Genomic DNA, 27,960 nt, shown 5'->3' on the forward strand with positions numbered 1-27,960 from the left:
TCCCAATAAAATGATAGAAACATAATATAGGCTAAAATTGGTTTTATTGAGTGCACCAATATATGAGCAGTATACAGGACAAAATTGGTCACTGATAAGGTAAGATTATTTTATGCTTATCAAGTAGTTTCAGTGACACTCATTCTTTAGCCGAGAATGCCAGGATAGTAGGATAGGAAAAGAAATATCATATGACAATAGCGAGACAGCAAGCTCACTAGATTTAGTGGTTACCATTTAAATGGGCGGAATTTGCCTTTTCCTTCCTGTTTGCAATCTGCTCTTTCATTGTGTTCTGAGTCGTTTTGCTAAAAACTTCTTTTTGCATGTCAATCCCAGGATATGATCTCCCGCTAGTCGCCACAAGATCTTTTATGGTCATTTTTAGATCCTCATCTTTTAACAGTGTCTCTATAGTTACATGTACTCCTGCATCCACCAAATCAATAGATGTCAATGTAGCTTGTTGCAGTTGATATCAGCAATGTCAAGGACAATGTTTTCAAATAGTATGAACCCTGGTCCGAATTTAAAAAATAATAATAACTGCAGCAGGACTTTAGGCATTTTTCCTCACATGTTAAGTAAGCATGCTCATCTATGTATATTGTCAAATTCTCCAAATTATACTTACGGAATCGCCAATAGTGTTTTGGGTTTGTAGGATCATTGATAGTCTCCTCTGCTGCAGGTCGAGTTGTGTATTCCTCTTTCAGAGCAAGCAAATCCTAATCAAGAAAATATCAAATATTATTTCAAATATAGTTGACAAGAATGAGATAATCAAATTGAAACAATGTTCCATCACATCTATCCATAGCACAACCAAAAAACAATTACAATGGTATTTCATGCCTACCTGAAGTGGGAAAATTGCCCACATTGATGGAGCGTGGAAATGTTGTTGAAGAATGAAGTGTGCAACCTCGGGAATGCAGCGAGAAGGGGGTTCGTCATTGCATCCAACCACACTCTTATAGAAACGCCATCTTCTCTCCTCATCTTCTTCCCACCATGCTCTCATGGTCGAACAATCATGGCATGATGGCGCACATACCTGAAGCAGAAAAGCAACCCATAATTATTCCCGTAGTTTTATTCCGCAACTTTACCTTTACATAACCCCGCAATAGTAGACCAGGTCTCATCTTTTCAGGATAATATATAAATATTCACATTTAGATTAAGATAAAACGCTTATACCAAAACAATATTTCGTTGTTTCAGTATAATGTTTAAAACCCATCACTGATGTGCTAAGCAGAAATATTATTTAAACCCCTAAACATCATATGAAAATTGTACTTTATTATTTGAATAGGAGTGTGCCCTTATTCATAGTAAACTATAATTAGATCAACTGTAGGAGAAATTTGAAACATTAGTCCACTAGTAGGCTGAGTAATGGGAGCACACCGTCATATAGTCGTATTTAGACGGAATGCCAAACTCTACACCAGATTCACTTGGCATTCTCTGGATGCGTAACCCTATCAAGCCCAGCTCTTGCATGACCTGGAAACCACATTTAAGAGTCAATTAATAAGTTACGTGGCTATTAGGCCAAGAGCGAAAGTCGATAAGACACCACATACAGGATGAACACAAGCCGGAATTAGCCCAAGATCTTCACCACATGCCAACATATCTGATGAGCTCAATAGAGCAGGAAGGGTTTTCAGCGCATTTTGACGCCACAGATCTTCTTGACGAGAGAAATAGTAATCATAGTACAATCTTTTCAGTACATTTTTGCTGCAACAAGATACATCCAGTCAGATATATCACAACTGGTGCATATAAAACAGAAATTATTATCTCAAACATTTATTAGAAGTCACTGAATTAGTATGTTTTTTTTAAATGCAATGAAAGCAAAACATCATTGCATAGACTTATTACCCATCTTGCCCTAAAGTAAACATTCTAATGATGGAACAAATGGAATAGAAAAAGTACAGGAAACCAACTAGATGTGAACAATATGCATAACCATTCAATTGTAATAAACATAAATCATCCAATTTTAACGATAAATATCAGGTGTTACCTGTGCTCATCTAAATCCCTAAAATTTAATGTGTCTTCAAGATTGAAACGGGGGTAAAATTTTCTACTGTCTTCAGGATCCCTGATAAGAACTATATCCTGAAACAAGATAAATTGCAAAGAAATAGTGATACAACTAGAACCAAAAGGCATTACGATGAAACTTAGCATTCTTCCATGATAAAAAAAACCACAAATGTAGAAGATTGATTATTTCTGTCTCATGCAAGTATATTTTTACCTTTAGAAGGTCAAAGAGGTCCCGTTGTATCTTGTCCTCTTTGTCCAACCAGAATGACTTTTCAGGACCCGGCCTGAGTTTAGCAACAATTTTCTTTTCCGTATTGCAGTCTTCCTTGAACTAAAGAAATCAATCAAATGAAACATGAATAAAAACCTTTCTGAACACACATAAAAACAGGATAGTGGAAGTTTCTGCACAAACTAGAGAATCCCTCGTACAGTCTGATTTCTCCATCCAATACTTCAAATTCAATTTAAATATTATAAATTTGGCTTCAAAGCACAACCCACTTTCATAGAAATGTAACATCACATCAACATAGCAGAGCTTGCTGATATGCTTTATCTTAGTACTTAGCACAGTACAACATAAACACCAACAGTCTGTTTTGTAATGAATAAATAAATGAGTGTTGACCAGTTTTGTTTTCGGCATGCCATAAGTGGTAGCAACACTATATTTGCTTTAGTTACAAGTTACTTCTATGAATTATCTTTGCACAAAGGCACAGACAAACCAATCTGATCCTTCCTATTTTACTTTTGAAGTCATCTGGGGACAGTTTTGAATCCATTTATTTAACTTTGGATGATACCATCATCAACAATCTAAGTTGCATGGAAACGGGCACGGGTACTGGTACTGGTACGGGTACGGGTAAGGGACACGACAAAACTGTAAAATGTAGGGTACGGGGACACGGCTACATATACATATTGAATTAATAATGTATATGAGATAATTTTTTCCCGCTTCATGTGTCATTAGAATTAAATTCCGATTACATTTTTGAGTTTCTTTTATCATATTGATTATCGTTAATTGTAAATTACTCATTTTTTTACTAGACATCTAAATGACCCATTAACTATATAGTTTTGAACTTGGGTATGGACTGAAACGAACCCGACCCGTATCTCATTAGTTTCAAAAGATGGATGTGAAGTGTAAGCTCTACGTCCAGGAAGTCTTTGACAAGTGTTTTAAATTAACACATATATCGTATAATTGAGTACATGTTGTAATAAATGCATGCAAATATTCAAGAAGCGTCCATGAAGTTTGGGTACGGGAAATTGTCGGGTACGTGTCCGGTACGGGTACGGCTTCAATATAGAAGTACCCGGGTAACATAGTCAACAATGAAAAGCACTCTGAGCTTTTTTGAGATGGTACTCAAAAGACGTGCGACTCTGTGAATACTTATACTAACGACATCAATTCTTCAAATCATATGCAAGAATCTCGCTAAAAGCTACCGATGGGTGTTCAATTCTCAAGCATGCTTAGCAATTAAATTATATTGAGAAACCCAATTATTCTCGTACTATATTGACTCTCCTGCTAGAGTATATAAGAAACTGAGTATCTATCATCTAGTGAAATGCAAGGTTGTTCTTCTTAACAACACTGCAAAACTTAAGAAGTGATCCAATTTAATTAAATAACAAAATAACTCAAATTACAAAGTGACAATCATCGACGCCATAGAATTTTTTTTCAAATAGTGACAAGTTTTACCCGAAAGCAATTGCCACTAGATATAGCCTGTTTAAATTAGATAAAAGTTAAAATTAACGGTGCCTTTTGCAATTAGTTGTAAAGAACCAAAGAAGACACTAACAGCCATAAGAAATATTTGGACAAGGTTGCAACTACAAAGGACTCAGCCCCCAAGTATGAAAACATATAGTGGGTAGACAACGTGAGAAGAGCCTTATTGCTTTTGATCATGATTTATGGTTGCTGCTATACAATGTCACAAGTTTTCTTTAGCTCAGTTATCTCATTCTACTCATGGTTGTTTGTCAACCTGGTATTTCTAATTGACACTTGTGTTATTCCTCTAAATTATCCGGTTAAAAGATCAAATTTGTTACCTCTTTACAGGCAAAAATCTGTCTATGATCCACCAAATATGGCTTAGGGATCAGCTAGAGCCTAGAGCTATGGATGAATATTATAAATATAACTTTTTTCCTACTATAGCTTTTTTCTTACTATAGAAGTTAAAGGGAAAATTTTTGAGTTCACTACTCTATTTCTATCAACAGCTAGTGGAATATGTACAATTCATTTTAAAAATCTCTAATTCATAATGATAATTGTAAACAGTCAACTTAAAAGATGAATATTGGTACCTCATAGCAGTCCTTTTGATATTCATTCAAAAAATTTGAAGCAATAATTGGCCAAAATGATCCAAATTTCTCCTGAAAAAAAGATAAATCTTACAAAGTCAGATGAGCAAATTGTAAGAGTAAAGATCATTTCATTCACAAACCATTATTCATAACTGTCAAATTAAAGAGACCTGTAAAATATGTTGTCGAATATATGGACGAGTCAGGCGATCAAAGTCCCAGATGCCTCCTTGCTCAAGTTCATCCTAGAAAGGAATTGTTAATAGTGCACAGAACTAAGAACCAGCACATTATAAGACATTTTATTTGTCTAATTTTTTATTTGTCTAATTTGACCAAGGGTATAGGTAAAAATTTTAAACTGTGCGGTACAACATACTTATTTTAGCCCCAGAAAATTGTAGATCTCTACACAGATTTACCTGACTCAAAGCAATGGATGGACGAAATTTTCCAACCAAACCAGTAAGGGTATGTTCAGGTAGCTCCCAGATTCTAAAGAAACCCAATATATGATCAATTCTGTAAGCGGAGAAATATTTTGCCATCTGTGTGACCGAGAGAGAGAGAGAGACAGAGAGAGTAAAGGAGAAGATATTATGAAAAGGAACAATCTTATAAAATGAATCTAGTAAAAGAACTAAAGCTTCATAACCTGCGATAGACGAGCTCTCCACCAACCATAGTTATCTTTTGACATTTCCTCCCAATTATAAGTGGGAAAACCCCAGTTCTGCCCATTCTTATCAAAATAATCTGGAGGTGCTCCTGTAGATGTGTTCATACGGAATAAATTAGGATACACCCAAGTATCAACACTGTTTCTGTCCACGCCTATTGGTAGATCCCCTTTCAATACAACTTTGTTCTTTCTTGCATAAGCAGCTGCTTCTGACAACTGACAAAAAGAAGACAATAAAACAGGTAATACTGTATTAGTTAACAATGGATTCTTGTATGTAAAGTGAAATCAATAAATAGCATTCTGGAGGAAAATAAGATAATTTGAAGTAAATAAGAAATTTTTCATTTACTTGTAAATGCAGATGGAACTGAATATAATAGTGAAAACAGATGACGTCATAGTGTAAACTCTCCTTTGAAACAAGCTTCTCAAGCTGCAAAAGCAAAGTCAATAACTAAGTACTGAAAGTTAACAATATCTCATGGCTCATGCACTCAGGTAAAATAATCTTCCCTAAGAATAAATGAAAGCAAACAGACAATTGGAAGAACTCAACAAAAGATAAAACTTGTTTGGATGACTTGTTATAAAATAATTAAAAGTGGAGAATCAAGTGCCTCACCTTCTCCTTTGAAAATTGAGCAAAACGGCCCCACTGGAAGTGATCTGATGTCTCAAAGAAATCCCTCAAAAAGCAGAAGGCTGCATAAGGCTTCAACCATTCCTGCCCAACGATAACATGTTAACACTCAACGCATGCAAATAACCATAAGACAGCAAACAGACAATAATCATGATTTGTTCTTTGAAATGGAAGGTGCTTTGCCGTACATATAAAAAAAACATTTAAAAAATAGTGGAGTTATGTGTACCCCACCTCATTCTCAGAGAAGAACTTTCGGAATGAAGCAGAATTGAGAATCTCATCCTTCTCCAGATCAAATATTCTCTTTGCTATAGATAATTTAACAGCCATCACGGCCTCATAATCAACATCCTGTATAAAAAGTCATAAAATTAGCATGATAACCATAAAAGGGTACATGGCTATAGAAAATAGCGACTAGGTGAATGGTCCGCTGGTCAGAAACAGAGGACTTAGTGCTCATAAAGTGAGCAAAAGTGTTGAAATGGTTTTTGTTTTCAGTACACTAGTTACAGTTTCAATAGGTTTGTTTTTACAATTTCATGTAGCCGACTACAAACATTTGGGATGAAGGTTTTGTTGTTGTTGTTGTATCATTCTAGAGACAGGCCGTAATGTACAGTGTTCACACTAATATATCCATGTAAACTCATCGTTGTATAAGTGATGCAGATGGGTAACATCAGCAGTGCAACGGACAAAAAATGACTACTTCAGAGTGAGAAAATTTGGTAAATGGTTGCTGATGCTTTTCTACTTTGCAGAAAGCACATGTATGAGAGTCATGAGCCAGGTGCTTTACCTATTGTACACCATTAACACAAACATATGCTACAGTAACTTTTATATTTGTTGAGAAGAACACAGGAGAGATGGGAAAGCATTTCACAAGTATCACTAAAGCCATATGAATAATTAAAAGGTCTAGTAAACCTAGAGGCAAGGATACCCGAAATATAAGATTATGTAATGTGTGTGTGTCAACAACGTCCGCATATAAACTAAACTGAGATGTAACATATCATTCACCAGGTAGCACAGGATAGATGTGCAAATAGTTGGAGATGTCATAGTTGTACAATTCATAAACTTTGTACTAATTTGTCTTTCCCGATAACAAAGTTAGCTAGGAAATTGTTGTCAAGTAAATATTTTGCATTTGTCGGCATATTCTAAATAAGTCACTTAAGGTAGTCAACATAAGATCACAGAGTGGAATCATGGTTGAAAAAGCAAACTTCTTCCCCAAGTCCTGGAGGTTCTCGGAAAGCTCAAATTACTAAACATTCAGCTCAAACGTTGTTTCCAAATCCCAAGTCATTTCCTTAATTACATTGTCTCCTTGAAAAGGTATAATTACCTGCAAAGATCAGACCCAAAAATTCCAGCAGACACTTAAATGTCCACAAAGTTAGGTGTGCCCTCAGCTGGCATACCTTTTTTGCGGTTTCAAAGTTTTTTTTTTTTTTTTTGGCCTTCGTGGCTTCTATTGTCAGTTGCATGAAAAGAATCAGAAGGAAAGAACTCAAAGTCATAAGCCAGGTTGTATAAGTAAAATAACATAAAACTTAAAATGACTGTCCAACATTCTCAAAGGTCCTATGGTTTCTAATTGTGCTTCAGGACATAGAAACTGAGTATTGATTGATGACAACCATACTATTTGTTTCTCAATAAAAGAAATTGAGCAGATTTCCAAATAAATCCTTCAAAACTAATAAGGACTGAAGGGCTTTAAGTAATTTACAGGATTATCTTAATGCCCAGAATTTATTATGAGTTATGACTCAGTTCCTCCTTCCTACAAAAACAATTCAACAAACTCTTCACCCTAAATCTTGGGACTGTAAGGTCCCACACTGTCTTAAATATCAAAGGGAACTAAATATGTATGATATACAGGAAGCTGTGTACAGCTTCCCACATTTGGCATAAGAATAAGTCGAAAATTCCTGGGAGTACTAGATTTCATCACGTTCTCACAAAATCACATGTTTTGCAAGAAATTGATTTCTTTCGATGGTGGCAGTGGTAAAAACCTTATGTTCCAGAAGAGCCCCTCTAGGTGTTCTGTTTTCTTTTGCTCCATGCCACAGTTAGCAGTATTATTACTGCTGCAGCCACCTCCATCATCATCATCAACCCTAGGTCCTTAATGCATTGTTACTGCCCCCAGAATCGTCACTGCTTTTGTAGTCACAGTTGCTGCAATTTCTATCTTCACATCAACACCACTATCATTCTACAGCCAACACCATCCCCGTCAAAACTTTATCGTTGCCACTCCTGTACAATTGCTACTGCCACTATAATTGTTCCTAGCATCGTTGAGCGTGTAGGCGTTAAAAACCGCCTATAGGTCCGAATACAGTTCAAGACGACGTGGCAACGAATCGTCGACACAACGAAGTGGCGAAACATTGAGAACAAGACAATGAGCCCGCGCGCTCATCGGCCAACTCCAAGTGGCTAACACACTCACTGGCCACCTCCAAGTTAACGAAACGCATGAAGCGAATCGCGGAAGCGCACGAGTCAACGAAGAGACGAAACGCGCGTAAAGGCAAAACAAGCGCAAAACAAGCGAACTGAAGGAGCTATAAACAGCCAAAACGTCAAAAAGACGAACGAAACAGACCAGGAGGCTCGCGTGAGTGCGAGCCACCAAATGGTGGCTCGCACAGTTCCGAGCCACCACGGGCACTGCTGACTCCCAAAACACGAATTTCAATGTTTTGTTAGAATTCTTTCATCCCAGGATCTCCCCAACTGTTCTGAAGCTACCCTTAAGTGTGCTTGGGCAGTTATCAACTGCAGATGACGTCAAAATACTTAATCTTATCAGAAAACGCAACGACAAAAGCCTATAAATAGAAGCCCAGGATCTTCATTTGAGAGGATCTGAAATCAGAGGGCGAGGTGCTGTCAATTTGAACAGTAGACCACGGATTTCAGAGGAGAGTTGGTAAATCTTGGCGAACTTCATCATAAAGAGGAAGCCTTCGAAAGATCTGACTCTTTTTCCCTTTTTTTTCCTCCGGATCAAACTTGGTTTTGATCTCGAGAAGAGCCACAATCCCGTTTGGTCGTGATTGTCGCTTCTGCAATTGTTTCTTTCGTGAAACAAGAGCATCAATTAACTCTTGTCAACCGGATCAGATCCGCGGCGGTCCACGGACTAACGAGTCCCCGGCACAAGCGAAAGATCACACGCAAGCAGCAGGAGATAAACTACTTACGTATTGTTTGATAAAGTTATAATTTTTACCTTTTCATTGTGTAAGAATATCTTATAAAAAGATCAACTTTTCTTTCAAATTGAACTTGTAATCGATAAACGGTGTAACAGTTTTAATGACAATAAAACAGTAACTTTTGACGCAAACAAACTGACGACCACAGTAAGCGCCAACCTATGATGCACGAATACGGATACGTGACACGGATACGACACGGATACGGGATACGACAAAATCCAAAAAAATAGGATATGGGGATACGGCAATGAATTTTTTTTAAAATTATTATTATATATAGAAAATTTTATAAAATCCAACTAACAATCTAAAATATGAATCTATCACAAAATAACAATCTAAAATATATTATTTGTAACTTTCTCCATCAGATTTATGATAATAATATGACGATGGGTTGCTGCTCGAACTCAAAAACCAGAGGAGATGATGATGACAGTGGTGGTGGTTGTGCTTGACGGAGAGGAGGAATAGAGGGTGAACTTCAGGGGTCGGAACAGCGGAGCAGTCGGCGGGATCAGGTCGGAACAGCGGAACGGTCAGCGGGATCGGGTCAGAATAGCGGAGGTGATCGAATCGAACGGGAGTGAGCTGAGAGATTGAGAGAGAGGATTAGGGTTAGGGTTAGGGTTTTTTCTTTTTTTTCTTTCGTTTGAGTCAGCTGAGGATCGAATCGAACAGGAGATTTGAGAAATAAGGTTGAATCCGTGCAACCCGTAACCCGCAACCCGTAACCCAAATGAATCGGCCTTCGGCAAATCCGAGACGTGTCCGAGCTCCTTTGACCGTGTCCGAGCCTAATTTGACCGTTGACCTGTGTCAGACACGAATTAACCGTGTCAGACACGGATTGACCGTGTCCGACACGTGTCGTGCACATGTCGTGACGAATCCGTGTCCGACCGATTCATGGCCTCTGCGGACGAATCCGTGCTTCAGAGACGCCAACAGTCTCGTCGCCAAGGCTGTCATGTCGCAAGTAAAGATCAAGATCCCGGTTGATTCAGAGGTCGAGTACGAGTTCGACGAAGCCAAGTTTGAGGAATATTTCTCATCGTCTTCATCAAAATCCTCCTCTCCTTACAAGTACGGAAAGATCCCATCTTTGAAGGAGGCGTATTCGCCGATGAAGGCTTCAAATGACTCTGCTTGTCACAACTCCTCCCCAGTCAAGGAGTTGTTCAATCAAGATACGCCAACTCTGACGAAGAGGGCTTGTCAGAGGCGACGCCACCGCCAAGCTCGTCAAATTGCCAAGATGTTAGAACAAGTCGATGGAGTTCGCTACTACGCAAGCTTGGAGTCTAGGAAGCGTCATTTAATCCAGCCGCCTCAACGGCAAGCTGCTGCTACTTCCTCCAAACCATCGACGGGAGAATGTGTTCTTATCAAAAGGACTCGTTCAATCTTGAAGGAGCGCATCCAAAAGCGACGCGCACGTGCCGCACGCGGACGTGCCTTTATACGAAAAGCTCAAGGCATGCAGAAGGAAGAGGTGGCCAAAAAACCACCGAAATCCAAACAAGTCTGGGTGTCGAAGGCCGAAACAACACCGAAATCAACTCTGTTAACCTCCGAGCCTACTCGTCTTGCTCCCGCATCTCCGGCGAAGCCCTACGGTAGCGTGGATCTGTCCAATTTTAAAATTCCGATGAAAGATCGCCTGGGTCCTCTACATAAAGATCAAGGCAAAGCTCCGGTGAATAAAACCCGAGTAGTTCCTCAGGCTGGGGGTCGTACAAACACTCCTGTCAAGCCAAAGACCGTTCAAAGGTGTCCCGTCACCTCCAAACAAACCGGGACACCTTATTGTATGTGTTCGTGCACCGTGCATAAGAGGACTCCTGGCATCGATCACCTGGGGGTTCGTGTTGAAACCCGGGAGCCCGTTAAGACCTCGCGCTCGCAAGGGGATGGTTCTAAATGTCTGACTCCTGATGCGACCTTGGATCATTCAAAGACGATAACGAATCGTCCCGAGTATGTTAACAAGGTTCTCCTTCCCCAAAAGAAGATGTGTCTATCAAAAGACAACGTTATACTTGGGGTATCACACCAACAAGCAATGGATTACTCCAATGAGCTGCACCATCAGGCTGGGGTTGTGAACAAATCCTAAAAGAAGGATGTCCAAGAAACAAGCTCTCACTGTTCATGTGAAAGGCTTATCAGGATGGTGTTATCAAAATATAGCTGCCCCAAGACCATTTCACAAAGGATCTTGATAATCGAGAAGCTTGCCACTGAAGCGTCGAAGCCCAAGCCAAAATGCTTCCACGAGAGAAAATCCACCATTCAGGATGATGAATTTTCTAAACATGGTTGACAAAGGAAAATCAACGCGACGCTCGAATAATCCTAATCCTGACTTTAGCCCGAGAGGAAAAGTCAAGTCTAGGAATTACCCACGAATGTCTCAGCTCCAGCTAGAAGCCATCGGACATAGAGATTATCCGAGAATGCACAAAGGACTGTCTTCAGATAACGAGCTGTCAGACACTTGCTCCGCAGTCGCTTCAGATGACGAGCCCTCAGATACGTGTTCTGCAATTACCTACAACGACACAATGTCCAGCATGGGGGAAGCAAGGGAGTCGTTCATGATCACCCCAGATCAAGTGGCTCAAATGCTTTAAGAGGCTTTAGCTTGACAACGAGAAGAGCTTAGAACTGAAATGAACAAGCAAATGGAGCTGAACATGCAACGGGTGAGGGAGTTACATGACCAACAGCTTCAAACTTTATCAAATCAGCAAGCTGAATCTAGCCGCCGCATCCAAAACGTCGTAGTTGACAGCGATCCAGAAGTGGATGAAGTCATCATGGCTGACGTACCCTCCAAAAATACTGAGAGTGGTCCAATCGCACCCCTCAATAACACTAGGGGTGGTTCAAATGCACCCCCTAAAAATAAAAATACTGGGGGTGATCCAACTCATTCTCCTCAACGTCTTTCGAATGAAGATGTAGACGACGACGAGATGATGAAAGAGCTGGAGAATAAGGTCAATGCCTTAATGTCCGCTCAAAAAGTAAGGAGAACAGGCATTCTGTGCCCATATCCAAGAGAGTGGGATTCAATCCCGTACCCGGTGAAGTTCACCTTAATTAACTTCACGCCATTCGACGGGAATGGTTCCCCTACTCAACACTTGATTTATTTTAAGTCTCACTTGGGAATGATCTCTGGCAACGAGCTTTTAATGGTTCAGTCATTCGTTGGCACCCTTCACGGGCCTGCCTTCGATTGGTACCGCTGTCTCAAGCCTGAAAGCATCAATAGCTGGGACGATATGGAAAGCTTATTTCTCGATAATTTCTTTAATAATGATACCAAGGTATCAATCAGGACGCTTTTTGAGGAGAAACAAAAAGACGAAGAGACGGTCGACGACTTCGTCAAGCGCTTCCGAAATAAAGCAATGAATTACCAAGATCTAGTCACAGAGGACTTTATCCTCCAAACCTGTCATAACAACCTATCCATTGATATCTTGAAAGTTATGGGAGTAGCACCATCCAAGACTTAGAGAGAGTTGAAGGTACGCGCAGAGCAGGCCGAACACTTCCTCAGAAGGAAGAAAACCGAGAGAAGCCAACCAACGGCTAACCCTCCGAATTCAAGCTTCGCCTCCCGTGATAAGGGGAAGACACCTGCAACAACTGTTAATGTTAATCAGACATTATAGTAGCAACCCTGAAGACAGCAAAAGACTTAGGATCCGAGACTCTAAAAAGAGTACTCCTTCAAGGACGAAGATGTTACGATCATTTTTGAGTCCCTTCTTGAAAACAATAAGATCAAGCTGTCACCTATCACAAATCAGGAGGAAGCTAATAATACTTCGGATCCAAAGTACTGTACCACAGGAGAATCATTCATCCCACCAAGACTTGCTTCGATCTCAAAAATAGCATCTAAGTCTTGGTTGAAGCCGGCGTCATAACGTTGGAATAAGCCAAATGAGAACCAGACTCCGAAGAATATACGAGTATAAACTGCTTCTCAATCCTCCAACAGGTGCATAAGGATAAACTGCTCCCTACATAGTCCAACAGGTATACGTAAGGTTTTAAATATCGGATGTCGGGTTCATATCGAACGGCTGAAATCCATGTCGGATAGCGAAAATCGGGGATATATCGAGGGACATGGACTAAATTTCGGATTATCATATCGCGTGATGCGCATATGTATAATATCATGTCCTAAATATAATCTAAGCATTCTTAAATTCAATATAAGTATACTTTATAAATTTTATAGACTAGACATAAAAAAGTAAAAATCAACAATTCCTTTTACTTAGCAGTCAGCGACTCAACAACAGCACAAACTGAAAGTCTGAAAAAAAAATACAAATAGTAAAAGGGTCATGAGAGAGAGAGAGGTCAAGGAGGCTTAAGTGAAAAAAATGTAAACAAAAAAAGTCATTAGCGAGAGAGGGAGAGGAGGGAGAGAGAGAGGCTTATCAGTTACCAGCGATGTAAGGACCCTCCGAGGCTCCGATGGCACAAGGAAGAAAAAGAGGAGAAGGCGGCGCTGTGAGGATGAGAAGAGAAGCTGAGGACAGGGAGGCTTACCAACAATGTGAGGACCCGATGGCACAAGGAAGAAAGAGAGGAGATGGCGGCGCTGTGAGGACGAGAGGAGAAGCCGAGGACCACGAAAGCAAAACGACGAAGATCGCGAGTCCTAGGGGTTTTCTTTTCTTTCTTATAATCGGTGTCTATCAGGTTCAAAAAGAGCCTCCTATATCCGATAAAAGGGTCAAATGGGTTTTGAACCCAAACCAAACCCAAACCCACACCTTTGAATCGATAAATGAGCTTATCGGTCGATTTTACAAACATGAAAAATCGGCCGACATGGACGATATTTCGCCGATATATCCGATATCTCCCTGAAAAATGACATGCGACTTAAAATCCACCGATTCGTGTCGCTCGACCCCTCAATCCGGACATGTCGGTCGATATTCAAAACACCGGGTATATGAGTCTAAACTATTACCTAATTTTAACAGGAAGTTCCTGAAAGAATATCGTATGTGATATTCTTAAGGATAACTCAACCATTCAGCTGAATACAAAGTATTCCTCATTAGACCCAGTTTCGTAAGAAAAGCTGGGGATGGATAATCCATGTAACGGGAAGTCCCTGGAGAGTGTCATGTCTGGTATTCTTAAGGATAACCCGGTCACTATAAATGGGGATAAATGAGAAACTTCCACTCGGACTCTGAATGTTTTCAAGGATGAAACGCATCTCATTGTCGGGATCAATTTCACCAACTTCCAAGCACTCTTTTGTTGAGATGAGATTTGATCACTTCGTTGGATTAATTTTTTCTCACAAAAAACTCTCACTGGTATTTGACGATTTATAATCTTCCACCACAAAGTCCCTCACTGATCAAATTAATTGACAGTGAGTCCACTAAAATTTTTTCTGGTTTAATCCATTCAAACTCACATTATGTCTGTGCACTCAACACTCTCATTGTTAGAGTCCGGACATAATGCTTGGAATTTTAATCTGTGAATCATCGACAATTATCAAACACTTTCGTGTTAAGTCTTTATCACTTGACACTAAAAACCTCACTGAGTGATCGGTACAAGTCAACACTCCCAATGTGATTTGTACTCTCACTCCCACTCCCACCTGGTCAAACATGCCTTCAGTTAGGACCATAACTAAAATCTCCTCTCGATTCCTTCCATGAACGAGAGGTCCACTTTCAAATCGAGTGATTAAACCTTTTACAGTTAGGGTCGTCTCAAACCTCTCACTTGATCAAATCTTCCTACAGTTAGGACCACAACCAAAATCTCCTCTCGATTCCTTTCATGAACGAGAGGTCCACTTTCAAATCGAGCGATCAAACCTTCCTACAGTTAAGATCGTTTCAAACCTCCCACTCGGTCAAACCTTCCTACAGTTAGGACCAAAACCAAAATCTCCTCTCGATTCCTTCCATGAACGAAAGGTCTATTTTCAAATCGAGTGATTAAATCTTCCTACAGTTAAGGTCGCCTCGAACTCCCACTTGGTCAAACCTTCTTACAGTTAGGGTCAGAACCGTAATTCACTCTCGATAGACGAGAAACTCACATTTAGCTCGGTAATCAAACATTCCGACAGCTAGGATTATCTGAATCTTTTCGATTCTCGGAGTGAAGATCTCACTCTTAGGTTCACCTTCCCGGATTCTTGAAGTGAAGATCTCACTTTGAGTTTTCTTTGTAACTAGAGATAGAATATAAAATTCTTTCTCTTCAGTTTTAGGAGATAGAATATAAAATTCTTCCTCTCCCACATCGGGTTTATTCTTACCCTAAAAAAAGATCAGGAGATAGAATATAAAATTCTTCCTCTCCAGCATTGGGTTCGTCTTTGCCCCAAGAGAAAACACCATCTTTTAACTACAAAATCCGTGCTTCACACGCATGGAGAATTTTACCCCGAATTCTAAGTAGGGATAAGTCAACGCCTAACACGCGTTGCCGGTTTAGTCTTTCACCAAGTGAAGAAGACACCAGAATCCAAGTCTGGGGAATTTTATCTCGAAACCTAAGTAGGGATAAGACAATGCCTAACACGTGTTGTCAGTTTAATCTTTCACCGAGTGAAGAAAACACCAGAATTCAAGTCTGGTGAAGTTTATCCCGAAGCCTAAATAGGGATAAGTCAGCGCCTAACACGCGTTGTCGGTCAGTCTTAGACCTTAAAAAAGGATAAAAACCCACATATTTAACATTTTACAGGTTGTTATTAATAACACCATAATCCGTACCTCACACGTACGGGGATTTTTATCCCAAATCATAAGAAGGAATAAGTCAGCGCCTAATACGCGTTGTCGGGTAGTCTATTCCCATAAGAAAGACGAAATCTGCGTATTCAATATCGTAGCACTAAAAGAGTTAACTATTTTAGCACAACGTTACATGCAGAACGAACTTAAACAATCTGCATGCTAGCCCGACTCAAACGGTAGTCGGTAAAGGCTCATCAAACATGTTGATGGCTGAGAGTTTGCCAAAAATCCTATAAGTATGAGTCGTTGACGCACCAACTCCATTAGTTGATCTCGTGACTTGAGGATCCAACAACTTCAGGATAAAATCCATACATGCAGATGAATCAGCTTTAACAGTTGATCCTACAGCCCCAACATTTGGGATCGCCACGCTCCAATGCCTTAAGAATTTAAACTGTGTATACTCCAATAGGTATACGAGTCTAAACTGTATCCTGCCTTCGACGGGAAGTTCCTGGAGAATAGCGTACGGTATATTCTTAAGGATAAGTCGCAGGCCCCAATAGGTATATGAGTTTAAACCAATTCATGAAGCTCCAAGGGGAATGCAAGCGCAAATTGACCCACCGTGTTTCAACACGTGACAAAAAAATTCAACTTCAGCCGATGCCAATCGACACGAATCAACGTCGTCCAAATATGCAACGACGAGAGTTCAACGCCAATCAGTGCGTCCACAGCCTCATCAAGGCAAGGCTCAAGATAGATTCAACAACACGAGCCAATTCAGATATCAACACGCTGGTCCAAACCCGAAATTTCGGCAACGGTCAGACGATAAACGCAGAATCAGAGGAATTTTAGCTATTCAACAAAAAACTAAATAGACTAAAAGCTGAAGAAATCAAAGGACTAAAGACTAAGCGTATCATATCCAAAGTATCTCAGCCTCTTTTATAAAAGAAACGAGACTGAAACACTTTGGAGGGGGTATCTGTAGGCATTAAAAACCACCTATAGGTCAAGAATACAAGTCAAGATGACATGGCAACGAATCGTCGACACAACAAAGTGGCGAAACGTTGAGAACAAGACAATGAGCTCACGCGCTCATCGGCCAGATCCAAGTGGCCAACACACTCACCGACCACCTCCAAGTTAACGAAACGCATGAAGCTAATCGCGGAAGCACGAGTCAACAAAGCGACGAAACGTACGTAAAGGCAAAACAAGCGCAAAACAAGCGAACTGAAGGAGCTACAAACAGCCAAAACGTCAAAAAGACGAACGAAACAGGTCAGGAGGCTCGCGTGAGTGCGAGCCACCAAATGATGGCTCGCACAGTTCCGAGCCACCACGGACACTGCCGACTCCCAAAACTCCTCAAAACGTGGATTTCGATGTTTTGTTAGAATTCTTTCATCTCAGGATCACCCCAACTATTCTGAAGCTATCCTTAAGTGCGTCTGGACGGTTATCAACTGCAGATGACGTCAAAACACTTGATCTTATCAGAAAACGTGGCGATAAAAGCCTATAAATAGAAACTCAGGGTATTCATTTGAGAGGATCTGAAATCAGAGGGCGAGGTGCTGTCAATTTGAACAGTAGACCACGGATTTTAAAGGAGAGTTGGCAGATCTTGGCGAACTTCATCATAAAGAGGAAACCTTTGAAAAATCTGACTCTTTTTCCTTTTTCTCCTCCGGATCAAACTTGGTTTTGATCTCGAGAAGAGACACAATCTCGCTTGGTCGTAATTATCGCTTCTGCAATTGTTTTCTTCGTGAAACAAGAGCATCAATTAACTCTTGTCTACCGAATCAAGTCTGCGGCAGTCCACAAACTAACGCATCTCTGGCACAGGCGAAAGATCTCACGCAAGCAGCAAGAGATAAACTACTGTTGCGTATTGTTTGATAAAGTTGTAATTTTTACCTTTTTATTGTGTAAGAAGATCTTATAAAAAGATCAACTTTTTTTTCAAATTGAACTTATAATCGATAAACGGTGTAACAGGTTTAATAACAATAAAAACAGCAACTTTTGACACAAATAGAGCGCACTTATCAACAATGGTCAATACTATTTCCAGCACCAGTATCATCCCGACATTGCCAAACCACCCCAACGCCACTGCCCCGTACCATAACCGCTAACATCATGAATCACCCTATCTAAGTACGACCACACCCTTCGTTTTTATTTGTGCACAATCACCATAGCTATCGCTATAACTGCCACCACACTGTCACTTCAATACCACTACCACTGGCAGTTTCCTCAATCACCATAGCATACAAGGCTAGTTTTCGGATAAATGTTTGGAAGGTCAAATACCTAGAAATACTTTCAACCACTGTTTTAAATATCGGCCGATAATCGATATTATCGGCCGAGTTATCGGATTTGGGACCTCTCTGCTAGGATAAATTGGATTTTTAATCGGTTATCGTTTTTCTAGGTTTATCGGCGATTTATCGGCGTTATCGGCACTTATCGGCCGATAAGTAAGACTTTTTTATCGGGATTATCGGCCAATTTGGACTAACATTATATTTTTTCAAGGCTATGATGCAAGTTTCGCTTTCTACAGTTAGTTAATGATTCTAAACATGATGATTTACATTTTGGTATGTTTATATTTCATTAAGCATGATTAGATTATATTTTTTAATTGTTATATTATATATACACATCATTTAGTATATCACTCCGATAAATACTACTTATCCCCGATATATCCCCGATTTCCGCTATCCGATAAGAATTTTGGCCGTCCGATAAATCCCCGATAACCGATATTTAAAACCTTGCTTTCAACATACGAAACACAAAATAAGGAAGTATTATGTTAATTTCAAGCAAAACACATATGACTTAACATCATGACACCATTTTTATTTCCATCAGCTCTCGAAGTTGACATGACGAATTATGAGAAGTATCCGGAGCTTAGAAGTGAGAATCACTAGTTCAAGTAAGTAACAGCAGCTGCTTCACATAATTGCATAACTTAGCAAGAGAACTTTCCATTGCATCACAGGATTAAAAGGGCAAAATTACCTTTCCATCAAGCTTTTCCTTTTCCTGTAAGATCTCCATCTGCAATTTTATGAACAATAAGAATTAAAACAAAACAAGCAACTAAGTATTAATAGCTAGAAAGGGTACAACTATAGTTTACGCTAAAAAGGAGAGGTAAAGGCAACCTTGATATCTTCTGATATGTTTTCCGAAAGTGTTTGTACTCTCAGATACAAGGGATGAAGTGCAAACACAGAGAGAGAGCTGCCAATTCAAGAAGCTATAGGTGTTATATACGAAAGGCAGCAACCAGCTTCTTTGGTTAAAGCATGTGGAGTATTTCTACAAACAATGCCAACAAAATAAATAATCCAAGCTTCATAGCAAAGAAACCAAGTACCTATATGGATATGAATCCCACCACATCTTATGAACTGAAGTATCATTGACAGGTAAAAGTTGAACGAGATGAAAACCTGACTTCACCGCCCAGTCAACCAACAACTTAAGATCAAGAAATTCTCCTACTCCAAGGTCATCATTAGACCTAATGGAGAACATTGGTATAGCAACACCAGCACCCCTCCAAGGCATTTCCTGTCAATAGGAGAGGATGACAAATGTCTATAAGATATATTTGCTCGATTAATATTACATGGAGTAATAATGCTGAAAAAATATGCTAAACATATAATTGAAGAGACCTAATTTATACTCTGTACTTTACCCGGAAGGGACCATCCGACAGGGAAACATAAGTTGGTAGATTATTCGACGCCAAATCTAGGACTAGCTCCCGACTGGGACCGATTTCCATTGACATGCCTTGATCTTTACAATTTTTACAATACTTGTATGTGCGCAATTATTAAGGATAATACAGGTCATAGATAGAGCAGAAAGCAAAAGAGAAAATTAATAAAAGTCATTAAAATGAAATGATCTTGCTAATCAAAATGTAATACAGAAAAGGATATTTTATCGGAAACTCTTTTTTTCGCACTAGGCAATCAGCTTGCCAAATAGAGTCACCAGCATATGTAAGTTCTAGTGCATCTTGAGGCCTCCATTGGCCTAATGGAGATGCAGCGCCTATCACAGCAACCTGCATAATTGTTAGTTGTTACAATGAATCTGCAAGGAGCTTAAGAAAATGTTATATATCTGAATGGGATTTAAGTATGAAATGCTGCATACAAAATACTAATTGGAGTATGAAGGTCTACTGAGGAATGATGAAAAATGAAAGGAACTTACAGATGTTCCTCGTTTGATCATGGGGCAACTAATCTTGAACTGGATGACAATATAATCTATTTATAGAACAAAGAAAAAAATTCAGCAAGAGAAATATTTGAAATATATGCTAGCTAAAGAATTCAAAATTCATTGTTTTCCTTGAAAATCCCAATAAAGATACCTTCCCTGTCCATGTCCCTCTGAGAAAAAGTAGAAGAAATTTCTGGTTCAAAGTTCTGACCATCACTAAAAATGACATTTGTGAATGCACTTCGGAGGAAAAGTGTTTCTGAAGCAGTCTGATCCATATTGTGCATAAACATGGAGTTAGAAGTTAAGAAATGATTGAGAAGGAGATAGCACAAATTATAATGACACAATAATGAGGTCAATATTAGATGAAGCAAATGAAACAAACATTGGAAATATTCCCAGAAGTAAGACATAATATATTTTGGTGTATATGCTTACAGGTTTCTAACATAGTAACATGGCATCAGGGTAACAGTTCTCACGACTTCCTGAGTTCAATCCTTATCATTAAGATTTTAATATCTTTATTTATCCCCACTTAGCTGTCTTTCCAAGTGAAGTTCAAAGTTCAACATAGCCGAAAGGCCCTCATGATAGAGAGTGTCAAAAATTATGTAGCTTTATATGCATTGTTAGCAATCCATCTAACTGGACCTCAAAAGTATTTCCCTTCAGCAAAAGTTCATACAGATGATCTTGTCTCAGATTAAAAAAAAAAAAGATTATACACAAGGATCAATTATTGGTCATAAGAATATTCCACGCAAAAGAACACATAAATTTTAGAAAAGAATTGATACCTGCCAGAGATCACGAATTTCCACTACATCTCCTTCCTTGACTCCTGCAGGAAGAATTAGCTTCCTTTTCTTTCCAGCTTCCCATCTCAAAACATTTCTATCATCATCAACCAAATAATAACTATATTCGCATTCAAACCCAATTGCTACAGTGATCTTCCCACACCAAATGAGCTCATCTCCTTGGTGAAATGGAGTCAAAAACAAACCCTGTTTCACATTGCTTGATCCAAGAATTGGGTGGTTGCCCGAAATGAGCAGGCTCTGACCCCACTGAGTAAAATAGGGTAATTTGAAGGTCACGGTCACAGTCGATAGCTTCTTCCCAGAAATTAACCCTAAAGTTACCATTTCTTCCTAGTTGCTTCAAATCCAAGATGATACCTGTTACAAGATATCAAAGAAAGGAAAAAGATACATTTTATCAAAATTCTTTATCCAAATTCCTAGAGTCAATGATTCTCCAAAATGACGCATTGAATTGCAATACAACAATCACTTACTATTTCTATCCAAAAAAACAATCACTTACTATAATCCCTCAATCTCAAATAATCCAATTGAAAATCAATGGAATTCAAGTGAAAGACAGTATAAAATAGCTCAATAGAGTGGCAAATGAAATTTCTGAACTAGGTAAAATATTTTCAAAACATAAATTTTCACTGAAAAACGGCATAAAACCCAATCGAAATTCACTACTAAATCAAGTATAGATCTTTGGTATTGCTCTCATTGACATTTTACCAAACAGTCAAGCTCCAGCTAACAAGAAAATTCCCAATCATGAAAATTTCCGTACATTAAAATGCACATTAAAACAATATCCAACTTCAAGATCAAGCTTTGGATTAAGATACAACTAAACAATTTCGAGCTAGAGACATGCTGAAGAAGAGAAAACTTACAGAAGGCAGATCAAATTTTTTCAGTTCTTGAAGATAGAAGAAGACCCAAATGAAATCTACAGGAAATAAATAGTATAATAACAACAAATTTAGCGTTTGATTTTTGTGTGGACGCAGATCAAGTGAGATTTTTGAGATGATTGAGAAAATTTTGGACGGTTGGGCTTTTTTTTTTTACTTTTCCTTTTTGGGTTCAATTAAGAGTATCGTAGCATCCGCTGGAAGTATTCCAGTATAATTAGGGCTAAATATCACTTAAATATCTTATAGTTTCACTCATTTTGCATTTATTTAATTTCACTAGTTTTTCACTGCATTTATATATTTCAAGTTGTTTAAACTTGACATTTTGCTATCTTCTATTATGTAGATAGGAAAATTTTCGCCCAGATAATGTTCTCATACTTGTATTTGGAATCAATTAGTATCTATGAATATTATATGGGATGTTCCGATTGAAACTTTTCACATCTACGTAACTGAGCATAACAACATGGGAAAATTGCTTCAAGACCCCAAAAATAGAGTTTTCAAGTGGCCCAACTCCATGTACTTTTAGCTCATATGCCAAACCCCTTAAAATTCAAAAAAAATATGACCGAGCCCCAAGTTACCTTCTCTCACCCGTATTTATACCCAAAGACCCAAAAATACTCTTGACTTTCTTATCTCCTCATAACCCACTCTTCTTTGCTTCGAGTTCATTTATGGTGTAAAGGGCACATTTATGAACTTATGGCTTTTGATCTTCAACAATCACTTGTCCTAACGTTCCCTTCATAAATCCTCTTAAATCCGCTTTATTTGTGGCAGATAAACCCCTGATTTGCATGGTGTCCTTGGGTGAGAAAGCAGTGTTCTCAAGGGTAACGTGTGCAACCTCTTTTTTTTGAGTTCAAGTTTAACGTGGCTGAGAGGTTAAAGGTTCCATATGACATGTTAAGTCTGGTGTATAAATCTGAAAGGATCACTGATCTGATTTTTGAGATTGAGAACGAGGATGATATGAAGTGTATGGTGGAGCTCAACTGTAATATCGGGTGTCTGGAGATCCATATCCGAGCTACTATAGATGTAGATGTTTCCAAATGTCAGAACACTCAAAAGGAATCTCCTGAAATGTAAGTTATCTTTAAATTTTTGAAAAGTTGTGAATTGTGTGAGTAAAATGTAGAGAAATGAGTAGTATAGCGAATTGTTTCAAGTTAAATATTAGCTGTTAAATGTCATATGTTAACTGTCATCACACGGTTGTTAAGATTTACAGTATATGTGTTAACTTTTGAAGATGTAGAATTTAACTACAAGTCGTGATCATTATTTTAGAAAAAATATTTATATTTGTGCAGCATTATGAATACATTGAAGCCACAGTTTATTGATAGCACTTCTGCCGCAAATCATAATTCAGAAAGAATTCTCGTGCCTTCCAAGTCCTAGAAAGAATTGAAGATGTGTGGTGAACAAGTCGAACGCTTTTTCAAGAAGAAGAAGCTTGTAAGGGGTCAGCCGGTAGCCAATTCTCATAAGCAAAATTTTAATCCTCAAGGCAGAGGAAAGGGTCTTGCAACTGTTATTGATGCTCACTAAACATCACAACGACAACCGCAACAGCAGTCAACGTAGCAGTCATCATTTCAATTACAGCATCAAGCACAGCAACTTCCAAAGCAACTAAAGACTTGAAAACCTAGATTTCCGAAAAAGTATTCTTTCAAAGAGGATAAAGTGTCGGCTATCTTCAAGTATCTCTTGGACAACAACAAGATCAAGCTGCCATCAATCACAAATGAAGAGGAAGCTAGGAAAACCTCAGATCCGAAGTATTGCACTTATCATAGAAGATTTCACCATCCTACTAAGGCTTGTTATGTTCTCAAAGATCAAATTCAAGCCTTGATCGATGCTGGCATCATAACTGCGAAGCACAAGGAAAAGAAAGTGGGTGTGAATGCAGTGTCCATCAGTTTCGGCTTCGTCCCTCTATCGTGGTTCCAACCAGAGCTCGTGTCGAAAGTAGAGATGAAGGTAGTGAATAATGATCCTCGTGGACAACACCAGAAGGGACTCGTACCACACACCATATCTAACAGTGAAGTTCTTTGGGTCCATCCAGATCTACTTGGAGATGAACAGTGGGCAGGATCCTCTTCTAAAAAGAAGGCTAAGAACAAAGACAAATCTTTCCTGCTACTGCAATCCCTAAGAAAGATGACGAAAGTGTCCCTACTTTTCCACATTCTGAAGAGGAACATGAAGTCTTTGCTACTAGGAGTGAGAATGAATATTGGTACAAGTATCCTGAAACTTTTGATCCAAATACCAAAACGTTGGCTGAACTGGGGGTGGTTACAACTCCACCTATACTTTCTCAGAAACCCCAGCAGCAGCCAATTGCCAAACAAAAGGAGAAAGAGTCTCAACACAAAGAGATTCAAGTTCCGAAGCAGTCTCGTTTCAATAAACCGATTAGAAGAGATAAACTGGAAAGTTTGAATACCCCATACCGCTTCGATGTCATGGCTCAGTTGGCCAATATCCCAGTGAGGATCACTTTATATGAGCTGCTACGCCTCTCAAAAGATACCATGGAAGCTTTACAGGAAGCCTTGGACGATTTTGATGTATTTCTCACTCAGATTAAGCCAACCCCTGAGGAGCCAGAGTTATCAGTTCAACACTATAACCTCGCGACCACACAATTCCCTTGCGTTATTTTTACCAAGGAGGATATGCAAGTGAGGAATTCAAAACATGATAGATCTTTGTATTTCACCAGATACATTGGCTCCAGTGTGATCAACTGGATCCAAGTCGACCCGGGTTCCGCTGTTAGCATCATGCCACTCCGATTGATGTATCATCTCGAGATTCCTACCAGCAATTTGGCTTCCACAGGCACTATAATCTATAGATTCAATACCAGTGGATCTAGATCGCTAGAAAAAATCCGAGTGAAATGTCAGCTTTGAGATCTGAAGTCTGAGGTCACATGTTATGTGATTGATGCAGAAATTTCTTACAACTTATTATTAGATCGACCTTGGATCCATAACAATGTTCTAATTCCTTCCACCCTCCATTAGTGTCTAAAATATGTTGACACTAATAATGAGGTCAAGACGGTGGTCGCGAATAAGCAACAGTTTAAGAGGTTGGAAAATTATTTTATTGATTCTCTTCTTTACGATACTGAATCTGATACTAAACCATCGGCCCAAGGCACGGACAACGGAGAAGAAGCTGATACCGAAACCGGGCTCGATTACGATGAAGGTCTTGTATTCAATAACATTGAACCTCTTATAATCGATCTTAATGGTGATGAATCGTCAGACGAAAGTTATAACTGGCAACTTGCCGATCATACAATAAATGACGATTTAGAGTAATCGCTTTGTCTTACTAATGTCATGCAGGAACTATATGATAACCCTGGCATACATATGCCGCTTCAATCGTCTTGCATGACAAAAAAGTGTATCCAAGACTCCTTCAGAACAACCCTCGTCCTACCTGCAAAGGCAGAGGGTGGAAAAGAAATAATTTTTGGTAAATGGGATTCATACCCACCCTCCGATCTCTTCTTGGAAATCAATACCGATGATGAAGGACCTAGACGACATCTCTTCAGATATAGCTCACAAAGCACGTGACTATATGAAGAAGCAATGATACAACCTCACGCTCGGTGAAGGTCTTCGTTTTGGTCAAGATATCCGAGTTCCACCCCGTCCTGCCTATGTACCAAGAGGGAAGCCAGAAAATTATTATGAACATAAGAGGGGCCTAGGCTAGGTCACTTCATCCGATGACGAATGTTGTTGGCAAGTCATCAATCAGTCATCTAATCCGAGTAGAGATGGATATTTGTTAGATTCTACAGATTGGGATTTCGACATCAGCCTTAGAGAAATATTCAGAGGCCTAATGTCGAACATGGCTACGATTGATCCTACCACAACGGAGGAAGATGACCAAATGCCAACTTGGGAAGACCCTTGGATCCATCACTTGAATATACAATATGGTGATCAATTCGAGCAAAGGGAACCTCCAACCGAAGATAAAGTAGTCCAAGTGAACATGGGCGACGAGGTCAATCCGAAACCCATATTCATCAGCAAAAGTCTTCCATTAGATGAGAAAGAAGATTTGATTGCCCTCATTAGGGAATATATCAACGTTTTTGCCTGGAATTATGAGGACATACCAGGACTTGACCCAAATGTAGCGACGCACCACCTCAACATCAAACCGGATGTCAAACCTATCAAGCAACAGCAGAGACGGTTTCATCTGTAGATCATGAAGGTAATTGAGGCAGAAGTCAAAAAAATTAATCGATTCTGGCTTCATCAGAAAAGAACAACATCCCGATTGGTTTGCGAATATTGTCCATGTCCTTAAAAAGAATGGGAAAAATCAGGATCTGCATCGACTTCAGAGACCTGAACACCACTTTCCCAAAAGATGATTTCCCTCTTTCGATCACGGATGTCATCATTGACAACACGTGCAGATTCGAGAGAATGTCCATTATGGATGGATTTTCATATTACAATTAAATCAAGATGTACCCGGACGATGAAAAGCATACCGCATTCAGAATACCGCTTGACATCTTCTGTTACACAATTATGACATTCGGCTTGAAGAACGCAGGCGCTACATACCAACGGGCAATGACTAAAATCTTCTAGGAACATCTCCGGAAGACCATCGAATGTTATGTTGATCATTTGGTCATTAAAAGCTGTAATAAAGAAGACCATATTAAAGACTTGAGGACGGTGTTCGATCTCATGCGGAGTCACCAATTGAAGATGAACCCTACCAAATCCCTCCTGGGAATGTCCAGCAGTAAGTTCCTTAGATTTGTCATCACCATAAAAGGTATCCATATTGATCCCGATAAAGTGAAGGCAATACACGAACTGCAACCCTCAAAGAACCTCAAAGAACTCAGGGGATTGCAAGGACGATTGGCTTACATTCGTCAGTTCATCTCGAACCTCTCCAGAAAATGCCAACCGTTCTCCAAGCTCGTAAAGAAGGGTGTATCATTTATTTAGGGTGATGCCTATCAAAAAGCATTTGAAGACATCAAAGTATATATGGCGAATCCTCCTGTCCTTGTTGCACCAAAATCGGGTAAACCGTTTTTTATTTACATCAAAGTGATGAACCACTCATTAAGTGCTTTACTTGCACAAGATGAAAACAACGGTCACGAACATGCAATGTACTATCTAAGTTGTACTTTGGTAGGGGTTGAATCTCGATATCTGATGATCGAGAAGGAGTGCTTCGCTTTGGTATTTGTAATCCAGAAAATGTGACACTACCTGGTTGGACAGACGATCTACATCATTTCTAATGTTAACCTAGCCCAGGTGTTCATGACACAACCGGCTTCAATGAATTAGTGGTTAACTAGATGGGCCCTACTCCTGTCCCAGTATGACCTATACTTTAAGCAACATAAGTCGGTAAAAGGGAAAGCAATTTGCGATCTTCTAGCGGCTAACCCTGCGAAGGATACGGCTGAATTATACAAAGACTTGCCGGATGAAACCCACGAAGTCAATACTACTTTGCATCTACACATATGTCAACTGTACTTTGACAGTGCTTCCCGAGCAACCAATGTGGCAAGCACCCCGGATGTTCAAAAATATCGTCAGGAGTCAGAGTCGTCCTAGTTTCCCCAGAGAAATACGTATTGCCTTGAGCCTATTCACTTACTGAGTCGTGCTCTAATAATGTAGTTGGATATAATATGCTGCTCATTGGACTCAAATTTTCCAAAGAGCCGAGGTCAAATATCTCGAAGCTTTTGGTGATTCTCAACTGATAGTCAATCAAGTTTGAGGAGAGTATGAAATCAGAAACCAAGACCTGATCTCGTACCACCAGGTGACCATCGAAATGGCAGACTCATTTGAAGAATTCTTCATCGAGTACATCCCGTGTCTCTAGAATGCATATGCAGATGCACTGGCGGCATTAACTGTATCTTTAGCACAACCTCCCTAGACAGAACAACTGGTTACAGTGAGAACTCACCAGCTTTTTATACCAGATTGGCTTTAGACATCAAAGAAGTGCACTCGACCAGAATCGAACTCGAGCTTCGAGATTAGCGATTCCCCGTTATT

At 39.4% G+C, this 27,960-nt stretch overlaps 1 protein-coding gene across 1 annotated transcript; it reads right to left on the reverse strand.

Moving 5' to 3' along the window:
- Positions 17–22,022, reverse strand: LOC109848712 (4-alpha-glucanotransferase DPE2). Its single transcript, XM_020418361.1, has 23 exons — positions 21,800–22,022; positions 20,892–21,275; positions 20,240–20,357; positions 20,077–20,132; positions 19,797–19,924; positions 19,547–19,676; positions 19,220–19,416; positions 19,005–19,083; positions 18,859–18,897; positions 6,000–6,119; positions 5,745–5,846; positions 5,472–5,555; positions 5,093–5,335; positions 4,860–4,985; positions 4,608–4,682; positions 4,435–4,506; positions 2,291–2,410; positions 2,051–2,148; positions 1,596–1,755; positions 1,417–1,515; positions 860–1,057; positions 635–728; positions 17–429 (listed from the first exon to the last, which is right to left on the reverse strand). Exons 2-23 carry the CDS (start codon positions 21,240–21,242, stop codon positions 224–226), a joined length of 2,895 nt encoding a protein of 964 aa, XP_020273950.1. The 5' UTR covers positions 21,243–21,275; positions 21,800–22,022; the 3' UTR covers positions 17–223.

Source organism: Asparagus officinalis, chromosome 7, assembly GCF_001876935.1.
Source record: "Asparagus officinalis chromosome 7, Aspof.V1, whole genome shotgun sequence".
Lineage (NCBI taxonomy): Eukaryota > Viridiplantae > Streptophyta > Magnoliopsida > Asparagales > Asparagaceae > Asparagus > Asparagus officinalis.

Coding starts and splice junctions, on each gene's coding strand:
- LOC109848712 (XM_020418361.1), bottom strand. CDS start 21,242: ATGGTAACTTTAGGGTTAATTTCTGGGAAGAAGCTATCGACTGTGACC. Junction 19,417..19,546: donor TGTCGGATGGTCCCTTCCGG/GTAAAGTACAGA, acceptor TCCTATTGACAG/GAAATGCCTTGGAGGGGTGC. Junction 1,516..1,595: donor TTCCGGCTTGTGTTCATCCT/GTATGTGGTGTC, acceptor TGTGGTTTCCAG/GTCATGCAAGAGCTGGGCTT.